Source organism: Pocillopora damicornis, chromosome 9, assembly GCF_964200805.1.
Source record: "Pocillopora damicornis chromosome 9, jaPocDami1.2, whole genome shotgun sequence".
In the NCBI taxonomy this organism is placed as follows: domain Eukaryota; kingdom Metazoa; phylum Cnidaria; class Anthozoa; order Scleractinia; family Pocilloporidae; genus Pocillopora; species Pocillopora damicornis.
The window spans coordinates 9,516,888-9,535,858 of record NC_142678.1 but is presented as its reverse complement, the minus strand read 5'-3'; the positions used below and the strand labels follow the sequence as shown (position 1 = coordinate 9,535,858).

Below are 18,971 nucleotides of genomic sequence, written 5' to 3'. Positions count from 1 at the left end.
TAACAGCAAAAAATGATTTGGGGTTAATGCTTTAATGTCCCCTGCATCATTGGACACGTGAGTAATGGATTCATTGTTAAGTATCCCTTCTGCTTCAACTTGCACGGTTCTCGGCACTTCTTTGGAAAACTGTCCTGTCTGCCAGAATTGCCTTCAGCGTCTTCTTTGTGCACTTTACTAGTCTCTCCTACGCTCCTCCAAAGTGCGGGGCACTTGGTGGCTAACATTTCCACGCAATTTCCCAAGGATGCACAGAAGTTTGTATCCTTTCTTCACCAATAGTTTAATGCATTTCCGCAACTCGTTATTTGCACCGACAAATTATCACTGTGAATGCTCTGCGGTCATCCACGTGGCGCAATGAATCTCTTCAATGCCATAATGAAATGATCTGTCAGAAGATCGTCCACAAGTTCGAGGTGGCAGGCTCTAGTACTCATGCCTAAGGTATGTTCTTTTTGTTTTTGTTTTTTAAGTCCCAAACTTGTGCAAGATTGAATCTCGTTCGCGGGCTGTGGAGACATTGTTATCTCATAAAGTATTATCCTCGCCACATTCCTCGTTGGGTATTCAGGTCAGTTTTTGAATCTATAGTTCAATCGGGTTGTTCACCTCCATGACCTCTATGGGTGCGCCTCGCTTCACAGAAACCGTTGTATATGTAGAGGTTGTAAATATTATCGGGACTATGATATGGTGCCTCCTTGGTGGCTTTTCCTCATGAATTGGTGATTTTTTATTTTCACGGGAACGTTCCATAAGGTATCATTTTTTCTCTTTCCCACAGCATACAAGAAATGCAGATTACGGCATTTATCCCCATTGTACTTGTTTCTTGTGCAAGTATGTTGAAATTCACGGGTGTAGGCCAATCCATTGTTACCTCTAAAACCCGATCAAAACCAATAGGTTTTTTGTCAAAATTTTTTTTAGAAATATGTATCGGGATCATGGTTCTTCTGTGAATGCATATCGTGCTGTGTCTATAGATCCCACTCGATACAATGGACACCTTAGGGTGAGTGTTTGGTTTTTTTTTCCCAAGTTAGAAATTAATAGATGTCCCTGTCAAACATGTAACACTCGTAAACTAGAAGGAAAGTTTTTACTTCCCTCGTGGTTCGTAGAGATTTATTTAGGGCGAGTTTAGAAGAACCATGATCCTTATTGTGTCGCATACATTATTTTAAAATGAATTTTTTGCTCTCTTTAGAAAATTGTTTTTAATAACCAGTTGCATTCGTGGAGAGAGTACCCAAGAAGAGTAACTGCAAGCCATACTACAAATTATGTCAGCGGTCTCTTTTTACTTGGCTAGGTGTCAAGTTTTTTAATTGCCATAAACATTGTAATAAATATTTTAATAAACATTATTTAATCTTGTACGCATGCGTAAAGAATTACATGTGTCACACATACCACAACCCCCGAAACCAGTTATCATTCCCCTTTCAAGTAAAAAAAAACAAAAAAACAAAAAAAAAAAAAACCAAAAAAAAGAAGAACTACGTCATAGGTCCGGTTGGGAGAATTCAGCCCTGAGTGAGCGGATACCACTACTATAACTCATAAAATCTTCAAAACTAGATTGCCAAATCATTGTCCTTACTCTAAAATAATTTGTCACTGATGATTGAAGTAAAGTATATATCCAATGGTCCATGTCACGACGATGTCGTTTTTTCAGGTCAACCAGCCTTGATGACTTTAATCAGCTCTAGAAGGCTATTACCCTTCTGCGTGTGGTCTTTAATTGTGGTCTTGAAGCGTACTCAGCTTCAAAGGCATGTGCTGCGTCATGTTGATGCTCTCAATCTCTGAAGCGACATCTTGGCTTCTATCGTAGGGTAAATAAGCCCGACTTAGGGTGTCGGCCAGATGTATGGTGGAGCCTTTCTTGTAGCCCAGTTTGATGTTGTACAACTGAACTCGCATGAGCATGCGCTGAAGCCTCTTCGGAGCTCGATGCAGTGGCTTATTGACAATAACTTCCAGAGGCTTGTGGTCTGATTCCACAAACACTTCTCAACCGTCAGTGTAAGTATGAAACCTTTCCAAAGCGTAAACCACAGCTAAAGGCTCCTTCTCAATCTGGGCGTACCGAGACTCTGCATCGGTTAGCGCACTGCTCGCATAGGCAATAGGCTGACCCTTCTGAAGTAGGACAGCACCCAGTCCTTTATCTGATGCATCGCACTGTAAGGTGAGGCTCTCTGTTGAGTCGAAAAATTTGAGGTCAGGTGCCTTTGTGATCAGCAGCTTCACTTGTTGGACAGCACTGTCATGTATGTCAGTCCAGAACCATTCTACATCTGGTGAAGTGAGCTTACGGAGTGGCTCCAATGCATCACTTAGTTGAGGCAAGACCTTGCTCAGATAATTTGTGAATCCAATAAATCTTCGTACACTGGCCACGTCAGTTGGTGTGGGCATTTCCAACACCGCCTTAACTTTTGCGGGATCTGCTTGAAGACCCTTCTCTGATATCACATGACCCATAAATGGGACTTCTTTGTGTCGCAGATTCACCTTGTCCTGGTTCAACTTAATGTTCTGCTCCCGGCACCTCCGCATTAAGGAGTGGAAATTGCTGTCATGATCTGTTCGTGCTTCTTCCACTGTAGACCCCTCGCCAAAAATCAAGATATCATCATGAATGGTTAACACACCTGTCAGGCCGTCAAGTGCGTCAAATGGGCATGTGATGGCATCAAAATCTTCCAAAGGGAGAATTGAATGTTGTTAAGCGTGAACTGTCATCGTCAAGCTCAACTTGCCAGAAACCGTTCTTTACGTCCACAGTGGAGAACACTTTAGCCCTGGTAAGCTCAGGTAGAATGTCTTCAACTGTCAGGGTTGGATAGTGGCTCCTCCTAAGAACTTTGAAGAGGTCCCTGGGGTCCAGGCAAACACGAATCTATCCATTAGGTTTTTGCATAATAACGAGGCTCGAAACCCAAGGGGTAGGCTCTATGACTTTTTCTATGATCCCGAGACTCTGCAGCCGTTCCAACTCTCGTTTCAGCTTTCCCTTGAGCGCGACAGGTACTCGTCTAGGAAGATGGACTACTGGCTTAGCAGTCTCTTCAATTTCCAGCTTGTACTGCCCCTTCAATTTTCCAGTGCCTTGAAACACATCTGAGTACTCCTTTAAGACTTCTTCCATCAAAAGGGGACCCTGACTACCGCGCTGAACCTCAGTATTGACGGTCATAACATTTTGGTGTTGCACCCTGACCAAATCCGTCTGCTGCATCGTTGAATTTCCTAAAATCGGTGTTTACTGGTCATTGTCCACAACAACAAATTCGATCTGTTACGTTTTGGAATTCTTGGGGTTAGATACTGCTACAGTGCACGTTCCAAGAGGTTTCATGATTATTTTGTTATACATTGCGAGTAATTTCCGCGTGGGAAACAGTTCGACTTCAGCTCTAAGAAACTTTGCGGGAATCAAATTGCATGTCGCGCCACTGTCCAGTTGAAACTTAACTGGCGTGTTTTCGACGTTAATTGTAGCAAACAATTTTTTAGCATATTCCAGATCGCTTGCCACATGAACCCTAACTACTTGACTTTCATCCATCGAGTGGAGCGTGAGGCAGTATTCATCGATCTCACTTTCACTTTCTGATTCGACGACGTTCACTCTTGTTTTAGAAAGGTATTGTGAAGCGAAAAGATTCATTCTTCTGCAAACCGAACACCTTTTCCCAAACACGGGGCAACTTTTCCACCACAGAATTTGCATCTTAGTACTTCATTAGGACTGGAATCTCTCGCGTTCCGATCAGCATTTTCGCCTTTTGTTCGCAGACTTGTCATGGCTTTTGTTAGCTGACACCTTGCCGCCTCGTTTATTCCTTCAATGAGTTTACTGCTTCGCCCTCTTCCAAAGTTTTGGTCCGTGTTTTTTACAACTCGGCTGCTCTACAAATGCTGAGGCATCTTTGTAAATCAAGATCTGGGATCTTAAGCAGTTCTTCTCGAAGTTGCCGGTCCTGGATTCCTCAAATGATCCGGTCTCTTACCAACAAATCTTTAAGATCACCGAAGTTAGAGGTTGTCGCCAACATCTTCAAATCTGTAACGAACTTTCCTTGTGATTCACCAGGGTCCTGATTACGGGAGAAAAACTTGAACCTCTCAACAGTTTCATTTTTTCTGGGATTACAATGCCCGTCGCACGCTTGTAACACCTGCGTTAAGGTTCTTTCCGACGCGGGAATTTCGAAGGCCAACGTATCATAAATTTCTCTTCCTTGACTGCCGATTAAATACAGAAATAACTTTACTTTCGTCACTTCGTCTCTGCCGTTCATTGCCAGATCCATGTACAATTCTAATTCTTGCTTCCATCTTTTCCAATTGTCAGCCAAGTTTGTCGCATCAAAGTCCAACTGAACGGGAGGTTTAAGCTGTGTAATCCTGTCAGTCGTTCTCGCATTTGCACTTGCCTGTTGTCCGTCCGTCGGCATTGTAGGTTTCTTTCAAAAAGTTTCTGTCTATCCCGTACTGACTCCTGACACCATGTTTAGTTACGAAGGAATCGTTTCATAACTCCCATCTAGTGTTACATCAACTGCTTTATTCAGACAAAACCAGTCCTTTTTAGTTTAACACTCAAACGAGGCTACAAACTAAACAATGCCTATTGTTACAACTTGGATGTTCCTTGATACACAAACACGCGTGATTAGATATCCAAACACGCGTGATTAGATATCCAAACACACGTCTTAGGATATCCAAACACGTGTATTTGATAGTCAATTTCCAAAAGAATACAGTACTTGAACAAATGTTTGTTAACTTCCACGATTACAGTAATCATTCTTTGCAGTTAACATTAACGTTTACATTGCAATTCAAGAACATTCCAGAATTTAACTCATTTAAAATTCCACGCACACTGCTTTCACATTCCAAAAGTTCACTGCTAATACTCGTGGCTTCCGTTACGCTTCTAGATGTACAAGGTCCAAGTAGTTTCGACACTTTAACACTCTGCTCTGCTTAGGTTTCTTATAGGTTAACAAGGCATCTGAAGTATGTCCGGTCCTTTCTCGAACGAGTTTTTACTTCAACGCCTGAATTGAACAACTTCGTTGCACAGGCAATTCTCAAAGAATGAGCTGTTTTCGGTTTACTTCCAACCTCCGTGCGCATGTTTGGCAAGATTCCATTCAGCTGTAAATTCAAACTGGACTTTTATCAAAGACTAATTTTTGTTTACCTGGTCTAAGACAAAAAGAATCAATTTCCTTAGCTTTACACTCTACGAGACCAATGTACAGTCGATATACTTCTAACAGACGATGATCGTGTTTCTGCCCGATATCGTGACAAATGTGCTGAACACTATTCGGAACATATTTGAGATCACACAAACCTCCGTGAAATGTTTTGCAAAAATCTTCTTCAAATTTAATAAAGTTTGGACCTAACTCAAAATTCTTCAAACTCAAATTCCTATTCTCACTTCTTCTCAATCCGAAAATTTTTCCGTTGAAGTAATAAACAGAATTCAAAAGAGACGTGGTCCACAATCTAACAGTCCTTTTCCCAAAATAATTCTTCATCTTCATTTGTAACTGCCTTCTTTTCCGGCCTCTTGGTTTCAAGATAAACACCTTGGCGCGTAGCATCCTACATTTCGGCGTCCAAACATCGAAAAATGGCAAACTTAAAGAGAAGTAAAGCATAACTTTTACAAACTTTTTATATCATGTAAAGCGCTCTGGACGAAAGCACAACTCCTGAAAAGTACCTCTTATAACTTCTGTCCAATGGATTCAACGCTTTCCCTCCATTTTTATCCTTCAAATGTCGCTTCAACCCACAAACAATTCCATACAACGAACGAGGCGCATAACGATCACCCACCTCCTGGACGAACTTATTAAGCCAGAAGTTCAGGGAAAAGCTGTCCAGGTCTTCCAATTTCGGAAAATATCAACAGCCCACTTATCCTTCACTGAGTTAGGCTTTGAACGTTCGTGCAAAGAAACTTCTTCTTTGCAACTTTTCGGCGGTTGAAACCGGGAAGACCTTTCCGCAGCCATCGCCAGAAATCAAGGACATTTCGAGCCCGCTAACAATTATCAGCGGTATATCGTATTACACTCCGGAACAATAGAATATCAAGAGAATTCAATATGCCGGCGATCACGGCTCGATCTGCAAAGAAGAGTGTTTCGTATCATGACTTATAGAATTTGAGCACCGCAGATCTTCTATTTGATGAAAAGAAAAAGAAAAGAAGACCTGCAAGCAAATCTTTGGGATTTTTCGAGGCAGAGCGATGATATTATGTCAGAATTTTGATTTGCTTTAATTTAATTTTCGCGCTAAGACTACTGAATTTGCATTTAATGCCTGGCATATTTTTATTCCGAAAAGGACCGAGAACTAATTTATTTCCCTGCAAGAACATAAACAAATATGGCCGACGATTCGAAGATTAGCGTTGCTCGTGTTAACTATTTCAGTTATAGTTTTCAACATTGCGTCTCGTCACTTACTCAACATGGAAAATAAGGGATATTCTGGCGCGTTGGGAACTTTTTTGATGGGAGGAAATGGCAATTTTACAGGATATTTGGACGCTTCGAACTCTGTAGCAGTCAATTCCATCGAGAGCAGTTGACTTTATTGATGCACTTTCCTGTAATAGGCGAGTGTTTAGGATGGAGAACGACGGATTTTGAAGAAGTGTATGGCGACCTAGGTCAATAATCAATGACAAAAGAACTGGCTCGGGAAGTAAGTGGTTTTTATTTATCGAGTTCCTGTGAGGTTTGATGAATAGCAGAATCAGTACTGAATATGTCTCGATCGAGAGCAGACGGGACCATGAGCTCCTGATTGTTATATTTTAGAAATTTTACAAATTTCCATACAGTTTCTTATATTATTTGGACGCCATTATGGACGAAATGCGCAAGCTCGGCCGCCATCTTGTCCAATATTTCTGCCGATGGCTGCTTCTTCCATTTCTCAAAATTGCAAATGAGGACGCCAATGCAAAGTGTGACTGCTTTTAATTAAAAAGCCGAAGTTGTGAAAAAGCACAACGCCTTTCATGACACTCACTAACAACTATGCACGTGCGATGATGAAACAAAAGAAAACAAAAACTAACTATTTTTATAATAAAGTTCGGATGTAACGCGCGCTGTCATTGGTTGAAAGAGCGTGCTCTATGAGAGTATAGAGCATAGAGCTGAGCTAAAGCTGTCACGCCATCTGCCAAATTGTACCATGTTCGACCTTTTCCGGGACTTCTTTTTAGCTTTTTTCCGATAATTGAAAGTAAAATTTCGGAACAAGCGAACCGGCAAGTAGCAACAGAAGAACCAAACAAAGGTTTGTAAACTTACCAGGCGCCGTAATTTACGTTATTTTAACGTGAGCAGATACGAAAATCCTCAAAGGAAAAACAAAATAGACATTCCAAGTTTTAAAGATTTTCACGCTCAGTTAGATTGCAAGCTTACGAACGGAAATAAAAATCAAACACAGCTAACACTCGTATAGTATGTAAAGTTCAGTGTTCAAATACAAAACTGAACAAAACAGAAATGATGAAAAATATAACCAAACTGGCATAACTGTTAACATTCATTCTAATCATGACGGTGTCTGCGCGAATATGATCATGCTGAAGTCCATCGCGGCTCGCTTATCATGGCGATCTCTAACCCTAACTACATCGGCCGCCCTTCTAGTAAAAAAATAAGAGCTTGCTCTGATATCCTTTCCGATACGTTGAGTGGAAAGTCACATCAGTCACTGCAGCTGAGTTTTGCCGTGCTGTCATCCCGAGCGATCTTCATTTTCCGGTGAATTCGGCTGTCGTTCATTCAAAATACACTCGCCTTGAACAGTTTGTTTCCTACCTTGTCATGTGAAAAAACTCGCGTATTTTTATGAGCCATAATTCGGCTGAAGTTTACTGAACATTCCACTTCAAGATTTTGTATTAGAGACTTAACTTCAGGCAAAAGTGTTAAATTCGACCTGCCGAACTATTTTAATTTGTAAACTATCGCAGAATGTGAACTTTGATGGTTTGACACTTTTGACAGCTTTAGTCTTGTACAGCCAATCAGATTACTTGAACCATTCTCACAGGGATTCTGATTGGCTTATTGAAGCGTGCTTTATGAGAGTATAGAGCATGCTGACGACACTGTTGTTCGCTTTGGGAATAAAATTTGTTTTGAAAATTGAAAGTAATGCTCGGGGAATTTAACGGATTCTTTATAATAAAACAAATAGAGAAGCCTTGACTGTGCTCTGTTCTGTTATAAAGCACTTAGGAAGCGGCTAGTCGAGTGTTTCTCCCTACACTTCTTTCGTGCTCTAGCCGCTTCCTGCGTGCTCCATAACAGAACAGAGCACAGTCAAGGCTTCTCTATTTGTTAAACGTGATCTTTTTGTTTTCGTGTTTATTGATAATAAATAAGGCCCTTTTGAGAAGCCATATCATAAACTCGAGCTTCGTGTTTCAACAGGATACCTAGATAGCCAAGGGCTGCTCTTTCTTAGTTCATTTTCCTTTTTTTGTTTGTTCGTTTTTTTTTATATGGTCCATATTTAGAGGGATGACCGAAGAAATACGTACAAGAATTTTACAGATCTTGAGACGCGCCATCCGTAGTAACGAATGCACTTCGTTTGAAACTGGTGTCAAACTTGTCATACCCATCCGTTTAGATGTCAATTCATCTCGTGTCAGAGTCATGTTACGTAACGCTTTTCTTTGGGGATTCATTCCCGAAATTATTTGGCAACATTTTGATAGATTCAGACTCAGTATCATACCAGAAAGAAAAGGACATTTATTTCAATTTTTACATTTTTCTCTCTTTCCCATGTACCTTTTTTTCAAAGAAAGGAGTATTATAGAAAAATTCACTGCCTGACAAGTGAAATCCACGTTAAATTTCACGCTAAAAACCGATATCACACGAATCGCTTTTCTTGAATCGCATAACTGAATTAAAATAAGAAAAAAACATACATTAATAGTATTGTTTGTTTTTATCCTGAGCGCGCGCCCCCAGAAAGCCATTTCAAAGTCAACTGTCAGAACTGTCATTACGTCAGCGAATAGGAAGCAAGGTCAGTCGTACACGTTTGAATCTTCAACAACTCACTCCACAACTTTATTTGTACCTTGTGCTTGTTTCTTCAATTGTTTTCAGACTTCTCAAACAAGCCTCACGCTGTCTTAAGGATAATAGTGGTATTTCATTGAATTTACAAGCCGTTTATCTTTAACATCTTTTTCAAATTTCCAAATCATTTGCTCAAGAACGAAAATAATTTACACCTTTTAGCTCTTTGGTGAGAGTATAGAGCAAGCATTGAACTTTTGCTTGCCATTACAAACTACACTATTACATGATACCCCCGGGTTCAAACCATTTTTATACAATAAGCTCAGTTATGCACGCGTTTTGATTGGTTCTCACTTATGATCTATTGGAGGACAGACGTATAGATGACGTCATTAAAACTTTTTAAAATTCTTTATTATATAAAACAAATAGATTCCAAGTTACCGTGCGTCTGTTCAGTAATAGATCACAGAGGACGTCAAAATGTGGTAAGAACATCAGTGACACACTTGGCTATGCCTCATGTGCCACTTTTTTGTTCTTACCACATTTTGACGTCCTCTGTGATCTATTACCGAACAGACGTACGGCAACTTGGAATCTATTTGTTAAACTGTATTAAGTATTTTTAGAGGTATGCAAGACTTACTGTGTTATCGTAGATCAAGTGACTCTTAGGACTTGTAGAAGTTTATTTCTGCACGAGAAGAAATTTCTAGGTTGTAGAACAACAACAGCAACTTGGGCGCTCTTCACCAGGAAGGGTTCACGTCCTGCTTGTAACAAGGAAATTTTTTGTACAATAAAAATGTTTGTTGTGGTTAAAATTTATCTGATATGATGGGGTGAGTATGTGTGAGTGGGACTCGTATATAAATATTTCTACAAACTCCCTTTAACAGTATTTCATACAATTTCATTCCCTTGTACGCATCGAGACACCCTCTGTACTCTGAAATCTTCCATATGGATTCCTTGAGGCAAGCAGTGTCTTTATGACGGTCGATCGGGTGATTGATTTAGCGAGAAAATACCCAACGCTTTACCTGTCCACAAATAAAATGTAGCTATGTTCTGCAGCAGAAAAACGAACAAATCGCCGGTGTCGGGGGGAAAAAGGTTGCAAATGCAGGGGATGGCTTCGATTTCCACCGGTTTAAACAAAACTGATCAAACTTCGACGTTTGCTAAGATTTCAATGGACCATCGATCAACTCAGAAAACGCGGAGCGCTTTTCGCTGGTGCAGATAGGAAAAAAGAAAAAGCAATGTTCTATGAAAGAAAAACAGCTCTACTTCTTTTGTTAAGCGAAAGATCCTTGGAAATTCAGACGATGGACTGGATGACCAATGACTTAGGACAAGCACTAAGAAGAAGGAAAGGGAGGAAGGCTACGTGAGACTAACGGACTGACCCACCCTCGAAAATCGCTGGATTTCGAGACTCTACATTGCGAAAGCCAGACAATTGTCCTTCAAGGTTATCGAAAAATATTTCGTAAAAGGTCTACCGTCGAGGAATTAATCCAGCGAGACAAAGACACTTCGGAAAAAGCGGTTGCATATGCTTGCTGAATTCAAGTGTCAGGTTATTAAAAGACACCACTTTTAAGGAGTGAGGAATGTATTGATTCCCTGTGTATGTTATGTCAACGAATAAGTCCTTCGCATCATTTTTAAATAACTCTGCTTTGTAGGGAGCCAGGCAAAACGCAAAACTGCGAGATGGCGGCAACAGATACTTTCTTTCATCCATTTTACTTCTGCATCTTTTGGTTTACTAATTTGGTAAATTTATGATCGTCCGGGTCTTGGTTGTTTTATAGTGTTTTCTTGAAGTTTCAGATTCCTAATTTGGGTGATTGTTATAAGTTTTGGGCGACGTTTGCAGATACTGACAACTGCTAAGTGCCTTTGTCTTCTCACTCTGTTTTCATTTGATACAGCTGGTTATTTCTCTGCGGGAATGAAACCGATACCGTAGCCTTCCCTTGTGGTGAGGGTGCAATCTTTCTTCATTGCTCGATGGATTAAACCCTTTACTGATTGTTATGTTATATGTGGTGCTTGCCATTATCTCCATCTGGCCATACCTATAGCAGTTGTGCAAGGCAATTTTCCCGTCGAGATGAGTGGATGACTGTTATGATCTTTGCACTTGTTGGGCCGTTGTCTGTTTGTCACTGTATAGGAACACCCGTCAAATGCACATCTTCACACCTTCACAAAACGCCCTTCTGATGGTTACTTTGTATTGTGTCCTACAATGACAATCTCGATACCTTGAGTCGATGCTCATTTTCGTGCGTTGGCAGTCATCCCACATACAATGCACTCTTTTGCAGGATCCGAATTCCTTTGACTTTATAATGTCGTTACATTTATTATTGGCAATTTTGCCTCCTTGTTCGAAACCAAGCTATTCATGGTCAGATCGTAGTGCAAGTTCGAACTAATAGCTGAGTTTTTTCGATAGTTCTCTTATTTATGGAAGGTAATGCTTATTTCTTACCTTAGACAAGGCGGTTTTTCTCGCCCGTTTACTGGTTGGTCTTGAATCGACAGCGGAAGGTGGTAAGAAAACAGACAGCGCAGGTTTTTCAGGAAGTTTCCTCGTTCATCAAAGATAACTTACGTTCCGTATGCTCTTGCAAACTGAAGGCCCGAACTTATTTGGGAACGGATGTTTACTAAATTTAGATGTAGTGTCTATTGAAGGTGTGTAGACCACCTTTCCTTGCCTAGGATTTGATTTTCTAAAAAATTTCCCTTGTTGCGGCAAACGAACATCAAGGCTCGATGAAGTGCCAAGAAAATCGCGACCGGAGAAAATGCCAACCAAACCGGGGGATATGTTACAGAGACATAGCTTTAATCAATCTCGTAAAATATCAGTCCCTATACGCCGGTGGCTTGAAATCAAACTTTATAAATTAACTTTGGATGAACGCTGAACACGAACAGTGAATAGTGAAAGCGGGAGAGAAAGACTATCTGAAGGAATCAAATGGCACAAAGGCCAACTGTAACACAAATGTCACGCAAGTTTAAAAGTCACGCATTTACATCCCTAATTCATAGATGTTTCCGAAGAGTCTATAATTTTTTTAATTTCCATTGAGGATAACCAATCTCATCTCGATCCTCTCATTCAAGAAATTGGCTTGTCTTTATTGACTTATTTTTCTCGTGGATCAATTCCCGTTGAAGGCTTTTAGTAACAAAGAGGCCTTATCCTATCTTGAAGGTCAACATATCTTCCGACTTCGATCGACATCACAACGGCGTTCGCCACTTCTAGACTGTTCTATTACGTCAGCAGGGCTCTTAAGCTGTGGATCGATGTTTCATATTTTTTGTAGCTATCGTAGGTTATGGTGATATTTGTCATTGGATGTTGGATGCATCCTTGCCATGGTGCCTCGATACCAGAATAAAATTCTCTTGTTTTGCTGTTCGAGTATGTTATGAACTTTGAGAGTAGTCTGGGTGCGAAACTTAGAATTCAACGAAACAAGTGGACGAAAAATGTTACAAGTAATTTTTGAACTTGTATTACAAGAATCCTCCTTGAACACTCAATAAGAGGGAGAAAGGAAAGAAAAAACAAATTATTGTCGGGTGATAAAATAGGCCCGGACGGGGATCGAACCCGCGATCTTCGGTTAACTGGATTTCGTTACGAGACCGACGCCTTACCACTTGGCCACCGAGCCACAACCGTCCTAAATGAGGGAATATGTAGTTTTTATTACACCTGCTAAAAATAACACGGCAATTTTATTTAAAATTGGGAGAATCTTATATGCACAGTCCTTCAAAAGCCTTGTTGCTGACCACTTGTAGGCGCTTATGACAAACATCCTCGATTCGGCTGAGCACTGACTCTTTACATAATGGTTGTATTCAGTTTCTATATTTGACAAAGGTCCTTGGCATCAGCAGTTTCGCATATCGAATACTGCCATTATTCCACCTCAGTTGTTACACCTCAATTGCTAGTGAAAGGGACTGCTGTAAAGGATGGACGCTCCCCAGGTTGGTAATTCGATATAAACACATCAGGTGATTTAAGATCTGGAAAATATATTTACAACATCAACTAATATGATGATTTCATATTTGGGTGAATTGTGCCACGGATGTATATTCTGAGTCTTGCTGATAACAATTTTGATCAGGCCTGGGTACACAAATTTTCGTTTTTCTGTGTCAACTCAGGTGAAGTATAAATTTCTTGAACTCAGTTGCGATGAGCACTTTGGTCTGATAAAAAATATCAGCTTTGCAAAATATGCTGTCACGCTTTGTTTGCCTTTATTGTCCTCTATTTTGTAATAAAACTAAGTGTTTCACTGACCTGCCGACACATTCTGAAGCATCTAATTTGCGAGCAAATTTCTTCTTTACATTCAGCTTCACATCCACAAGGCGGGATGGACTGTATTAGTTTTTGGTTTGTTTCTTACAACTTTTGGAGTGTGGTGGACATGCTTTCTTGTGTCATATGCCTTGCTGTTTGTTTTTGGGTGAGTAAAGCAATGTTTTTTTTCAAATGATATTAAACAACCGGCCTAGTATTTTTCTTTTAGCAAAGAAGGACTGTTTCAGAGATAAAAGCTCAGTTCTTCCACCTTATATGCATATTTGCCAGTTGAAATGTTGTAAATATTCACCCAATTGTGAATGGAATACAGTACATCCAAAGATGTCTTTGAGCTTTAGAATAGCAATGGTTGTCTCTTCACAAATATGTTCTAAAGCAGTCAGTGTTAGGGAGACTTTAATGTGAGCCAGTTGACTTGCTGAAGATGGAAGTGGATGTCTTCTCTTTCTTGAAACAGCCATCAAGAGAAAAAAGGTTTTATTAAAGAAAAAGGAAAAAAATGATTCTTTTACCTTTTGCATGCTTAAAATACTTAGTGTGAAATGTGGTTCTGAAATGTGTTTTACAACTGCTTTGAAGGTACAGTTAATAATGTTTACTTGGCTTGGTAGATTTGTTATGGTCCTTGGCTACTGGGGCTATTTAATGTCACAAGAGATGAGGCAAAATACTTTGGAGGGAGACTTTGGTCCCATGACAAAGGGACTTGGAAAAGTAATCCAAGAAATTCAGCTAAGTAGAATGGCACTGAAAATGGACAAACGACTGACTGGTTCCAGCATCATTGATGAACCATTACAAGAGGTAAAGTCAGAGTCCATTATGCTGTTGTGTTCATTTTCACAGAGGTGATATTAATTGGTTTGTCGTAGTCAACAATTTGCAACAAGTACGATATAGTACAATGCATGAAACAGCACATTTACCTGGTAGTCATTAAAATGATGCTTTGGGGGTTAAGAAAACTGATGAGAACAAGAAAAGAGAAAAATAATATTTCCGAAGGTTTTAAACATTTAAGGAGATCAGGCTGTTTCAATCTATTTCCTACAGAAGGTTTTCTGTCTGGGAAGGGTAGTCTACATTAAAAGTAAGTCTTCACTTCGCTGTAAGCAAAAATTTCTTGAAAAACAATCATATGGTTGTTAATGATTATTCTTTGGATTTGATTTACATATTTGTTTCTCCTAATCTAATTTTTCATCATTCAAGAGTTACATATTCTTTAATCATTTTTAAAGTTCTATTGTATAATTATTTCTTGTCTTTTAATGGCTGCCTCTGTCTCTCTAAATATTTTATTGACATAAACTATCACACTTTTCATTCTTAAAATAATTAGGGGTGGGAAATAAGTGTGAGTGTTTTTTGAGCAAATTTGTGCCGATGATGGTTGTCAGTAGAATAAACTCAAAATTCCAAATCCATCATACTTTCAACAAGTCTCTGGCCTGAAATTAAGAGATCCTCACAGCTAAGAACACTACTGAAACAAGTAGTTGAAAATAGGACCTGAAATAAATTCAGGCCCATACGGGATTTGAACCCATGACCTCTGCGATACCAGTGCAGCGCTCTACTAACTGAGCTAACAAGCCAACTGCACTGATATCGTAGAGGTCATGGGTTCAAATCCTGTATGGGTCTGAATTTTTTTCAGGTCCTATTTTCAACGACTTGCTTCAACTACTTGTTTCAGTAGTGTTCTTAGCTGGGAGGATCTCTTAATTTCAACCCTTCACCGCAGTGCAAATATATGAATTTCATTTATCTAAAATCATCAAGTCTGTGGCCTTTTTATAACAACAAGTGGTGGTCTACAGTAAAACAACAAAAGTAGCCATGGAAAATGGGCAAAACAATGAAACTGGATTTTTTTTTGTTTTTCAGAGTCTTTGTAAAATGTCTTTTACGACTTTTTTCTGTTAATCATAATGATAAGCATGGTTGTGTCATGGATTTGACCCTAACAGCCAGGGAGAATTTAACAACATTTTGCATGCTTAGTTGGTTAGTAAGCTTGCTCTGCATGAAATAGACAGTCCAGAACAACACAATTGTTATAATTACAGTTGTATAATCAGTAGCTGGAGATTTGCAGGTCACACTCTTAATCAAATCTCAAGGTTAAGTTTTTCATATTTAATTCTTGTTTCCACCTACAGGTTTTGCAGCTGTTTTTTCGTGATTATGTGCATGACTGGTATTACAACAGCATTAGTACAGATGAAGGCTTCCTTTATGATCTTAGACAGACCCTGCAGAGAGCACTGGTAGCTTTTGCCAACAGGTGTATGTGTGTGAATTTAAGATCAACACAGAGGTTTAGGGCTAACAGTAATTTTCAGAGAAACAAAACGTCAGTCTTATATTTGTTCAATCAATTTTCACTAAATCTAAAATTGTGGCCTGAAAGCCATTTAGTCAAATTATATATAATTTCTTTTAATATCTCACTTAATCGACAAGTCAAGGTAAATTCTTTCAGAGTGTTAAAATTTTACATTTTTGAGTGACTTGCAAACTCTTTTTTTCAATTCTTGCGATAGTATTATCTGTGGAAATGTCTCTTTTTGCCTCCACTTAACTTAGAAAAGGTTAATCCGAACATTTTGTTGTACATGTACTTCTTGTGTTAGAGGGCTTTTTGGATGTTGGTGTGTTAGATAATTTTAACAGTTTTATTTTTAGGTCCAAAGATGTTGAATGGGTGAATTTCTTAACAACACGATTTGTTGATGATATCACTAATCATTTGAAAATATATCGCAAGACGAAACAGAGATTAGAAAAAGGTACATGTAAATGTAGGAATCAATATTGATGTAATGTGATTTATTGCCTTGTAAACAGAGTTAACTTTTAGTAATTATTATTCCAACAGTACATTTCTGTTGGAAAGGCACAATCTCAAAACATTAGCTCATAATCTTTACTTTTTGTCCTCTGACCTCATATTGGACTTTGTGATAGTTCTTAGAGATTTATTCTGAAATCTTTTTGAGAAAAATCATCTACACAGAACTCAGTTGCTTAGTGGAACATTATTTCCTCCCATCAAATCAGTTTGATTCCATTTAGAAACATTTTTGGCGTAATGTAAATGTATGTCATTCCAGTTTCTTCTTGTATGAACCAGTTTTCATGATTTCTTTTAGTACAGACCTTGTAAATAGAATTAAAAGTGACTGCAATAAATCAGATTATATCAGTGGTGGAGGATATTCAGTTTATCGTATTTACCTTAGTTTTAAACAGTCATGCAACATACAGTTTTGCAGTATGCAAGGTTCCCTATGATAGACTCATGTAGGTTGAATTTATTGTATTTAGTTACTGTTACTGTTAAATGGAAACATTTTGTTTTTTTTCTTTCTTAAGCTGATGATAATACATCACTTGATATAGAAACAGCATTCTTTCAAGTGGAATATGAAATGGAAGGAGAGATATGTAGAGAGCAAATATGTTTATCAGAGGGAAAAGAAAAAGGTACTGCTGCATGGTGTCATTAAACAATGCCATTTTGTTTATTAACACTAGTAGACCTCTACATATATTTGTCCAAAAATTAGGTAACAAGACTTCATGTCGTCCAATTCTGTCTGTAATCATACTTATGATTAACAAATCGAACTCCTGCTTTGTGGTAGTCTTTGTGGTAAATTGGACTGGTGATAACCAATCATGTTCAAGAATTTAGTTATAATTTGGATTAAATGTAAAAAACAGGAAAAAGAAACAGCAGGTAGGATCCTTTAAGACAACATGTAACTGTACTGTTTATGTATGGGTCTTTATAGTAATTTCAGAGGACTTGAAATGCATTAAGTTGGATTCCAACCTTTTAGTTGTTGAGACTTACTATAAAACAATTTAATTTAATTGCCTGATGATGATCGACTGTATTACAAGTTACCATACTTTTATTGTTGGCAATAACAGGGCTCAGTTGTATAAAGGGTGAATTATGCTATCCAGCAGATAAATGATAGCAAAACGTATAAGGTTATCCACCAGATAGAGATTTAGGGTACATTCCTTTGGGAGAATCTGGATCAGAATTACTGATCTGTGGTGTTCCTTTTGAGCAAATCCATTTTCAGATCAGTGATCTATCAAATCCAATTTGGACAAGGATTCATTGGATCACTGATCTGCGTGATCTAAAGATGGATCATCGAATCATTGATCCAACTTGTTCCTTTGGGTGAAGGATCCGAAATTAATCATTTTGCCCATCGCTGCTCAATTTCAAACAAGTACCGTAGGTACCTCGTATATTGACCAGAAAGATTGTTGGCAATCGCTCCACAAATTCTGCAATAAACACAAAATAAAATCAATCTGCCACTGATCACAGGCATTCAGGGTTCTCAAGTATCCATATTGTAATCAATACTTGCTTCTGTTTTCATTCCATCGTTTGAGTTTACCATTAAAAAAATGTGCTTCTGATGAATAATTAGCTAATTAGAAAAATTGTGCATGCTAAAAGCCTGTGTAGTTAGTTGAGCCATTCAGGAAGAGCTCAATAACCCATGTGCATACACAAGTCTTAAAATAGCCCCACTTTTGGAATTCTCTGAGAGCTTGTCTAAAACTCCATTCCTTTCATGCACAGTGACCTGTGTGATCTTGGATCACAAATCCTAATCTTGATCCTTTCAAAGGAAAGCACCCTTTCCCAATGGATAACGTTATCTAATCTTTGAACAACCGGGGCCAGATCATTAATGTAACTGCATGAGTGTATGAGTACTGTGCTGTAAGTGGAAACGACAAATGGATAAACATTTAAAAAACAAAGATCTGACCATTAAACCCTCAAAATTATTTGTTAGGAGGATTGTTTTCTTAACTTGCACATCATCATTTCATGGACAAACTGTATCTTTCAGACTATCTCTCAGACATCAGTGAAATGCTGCTTTATTTACTGCTGCCCCCTGAAGACTTTCACAACAAACCATTCAGATACTTTTTCAGGGTGAGAGAATTCTAATGTTACTAACTGCCCAAGAGTGTTATTAGCTGGGACTGTTTTAGTTGTTATAGGAAAAAAAGTTATGATGTTTGGTTATCAAATGGCAATTTTTTAAAAATGTGGAACTTGGAAATGATTTACAAGAACAGTGTATGGCTCATGACCCAAGGTAAAACTTGCACAATATTGATATTTCTACAGAAGGTGTAGTAAGGAAAAACTGATTTTAGTGCTAGCATCCACTTTCAATTTTAATGCCTTACATGTATTTGAAGCCAGGTTTATGTTTACTCATGCAGTTTTTTGGAATAAGCATCCAGCAGCAACAGAGAGGTTTTCGTAAATTTAGAAAATAAGTAATTTTAATTCAGAATGACACCTGGCATTCAAAACCTTGAAAATCATTATCACAGTCTTGTTATTGGGCTCATCCAATCATGAAGATTAGGTTAGGTATCAGGAATTTTAG

At 38.7% G+C, this 18,971-nt stretch overlaps 1 protein-coding gene, 1 non-coding gene and 1 pseudogene across 4 annotated transcripts in view; 1 reads left to right on the top strand and 2 right to left on the bottom strand.

Moving 5' to 3' along the window:
* Nucleotides 1-4,746: 4,746 nt before the first annotated feature.
* LOC113668581 (uncharacterized) lies at nt 4,747-6,065 on the bottom strand (annotated as a pseudogene).
* A 6,694-nt stretch (nt 6,066-12,759) lies between these two features.
* On the bottom strand, nt 12,760-12,844 carry Trnat-cgu (transfer RNA threonine (anticodon CGU)). The gene is given in 2 exon segments: nt 12,760-12,795; nt 12,809-12,844. It is a non-coding gene; the product is annotated as a tRNA-Thr (tRNA).
* Nucleotides 12,845-12,956: 112 nt separating this feature from the next.
* LOC113668592 (sorting nexin-13) overlaps nt 12,957-18,971 on the top strand; it is a 21,024-nt gene continuing 15,009 nt past the window's right edge. For 2 of the 3 annotated variants that reach the window (XM_027184524.2, XM_089182454.1), the window contains exons 1-7: nt 12,957-13,166; nt 13,545-13,657; nt 14,127-14,319; nt 15,681-15,805; nt 16,207-16,310; nt 16,897-17,007; nt 18,417-18,505. In XM_027184524.2, the coding sequence (XP_027040325.2) occupies nt 13,152-13,166; nt 13,545-13,657; nt 14,127-14,319; nt 15,681-15,805; nt 16,207-16,310; nt 16,897-17,007; nt 18,417-18,505 (750 nt within the window). In that variant the 5' untranslated portion in view covers nt 12,957-13,151. Of the gene's footprint in view, nt 13,194-13,544; nt 13,658-14,126; nt 14,320-15,680; nt 15,806-16,206; nt 16,311-16,896; nt 17,008-18,416; nt 18,506-18,971 lie in introns of all 3 variants that reach the window. The other variant, XM_089182455.1, reaches the window with a different exon arrangement.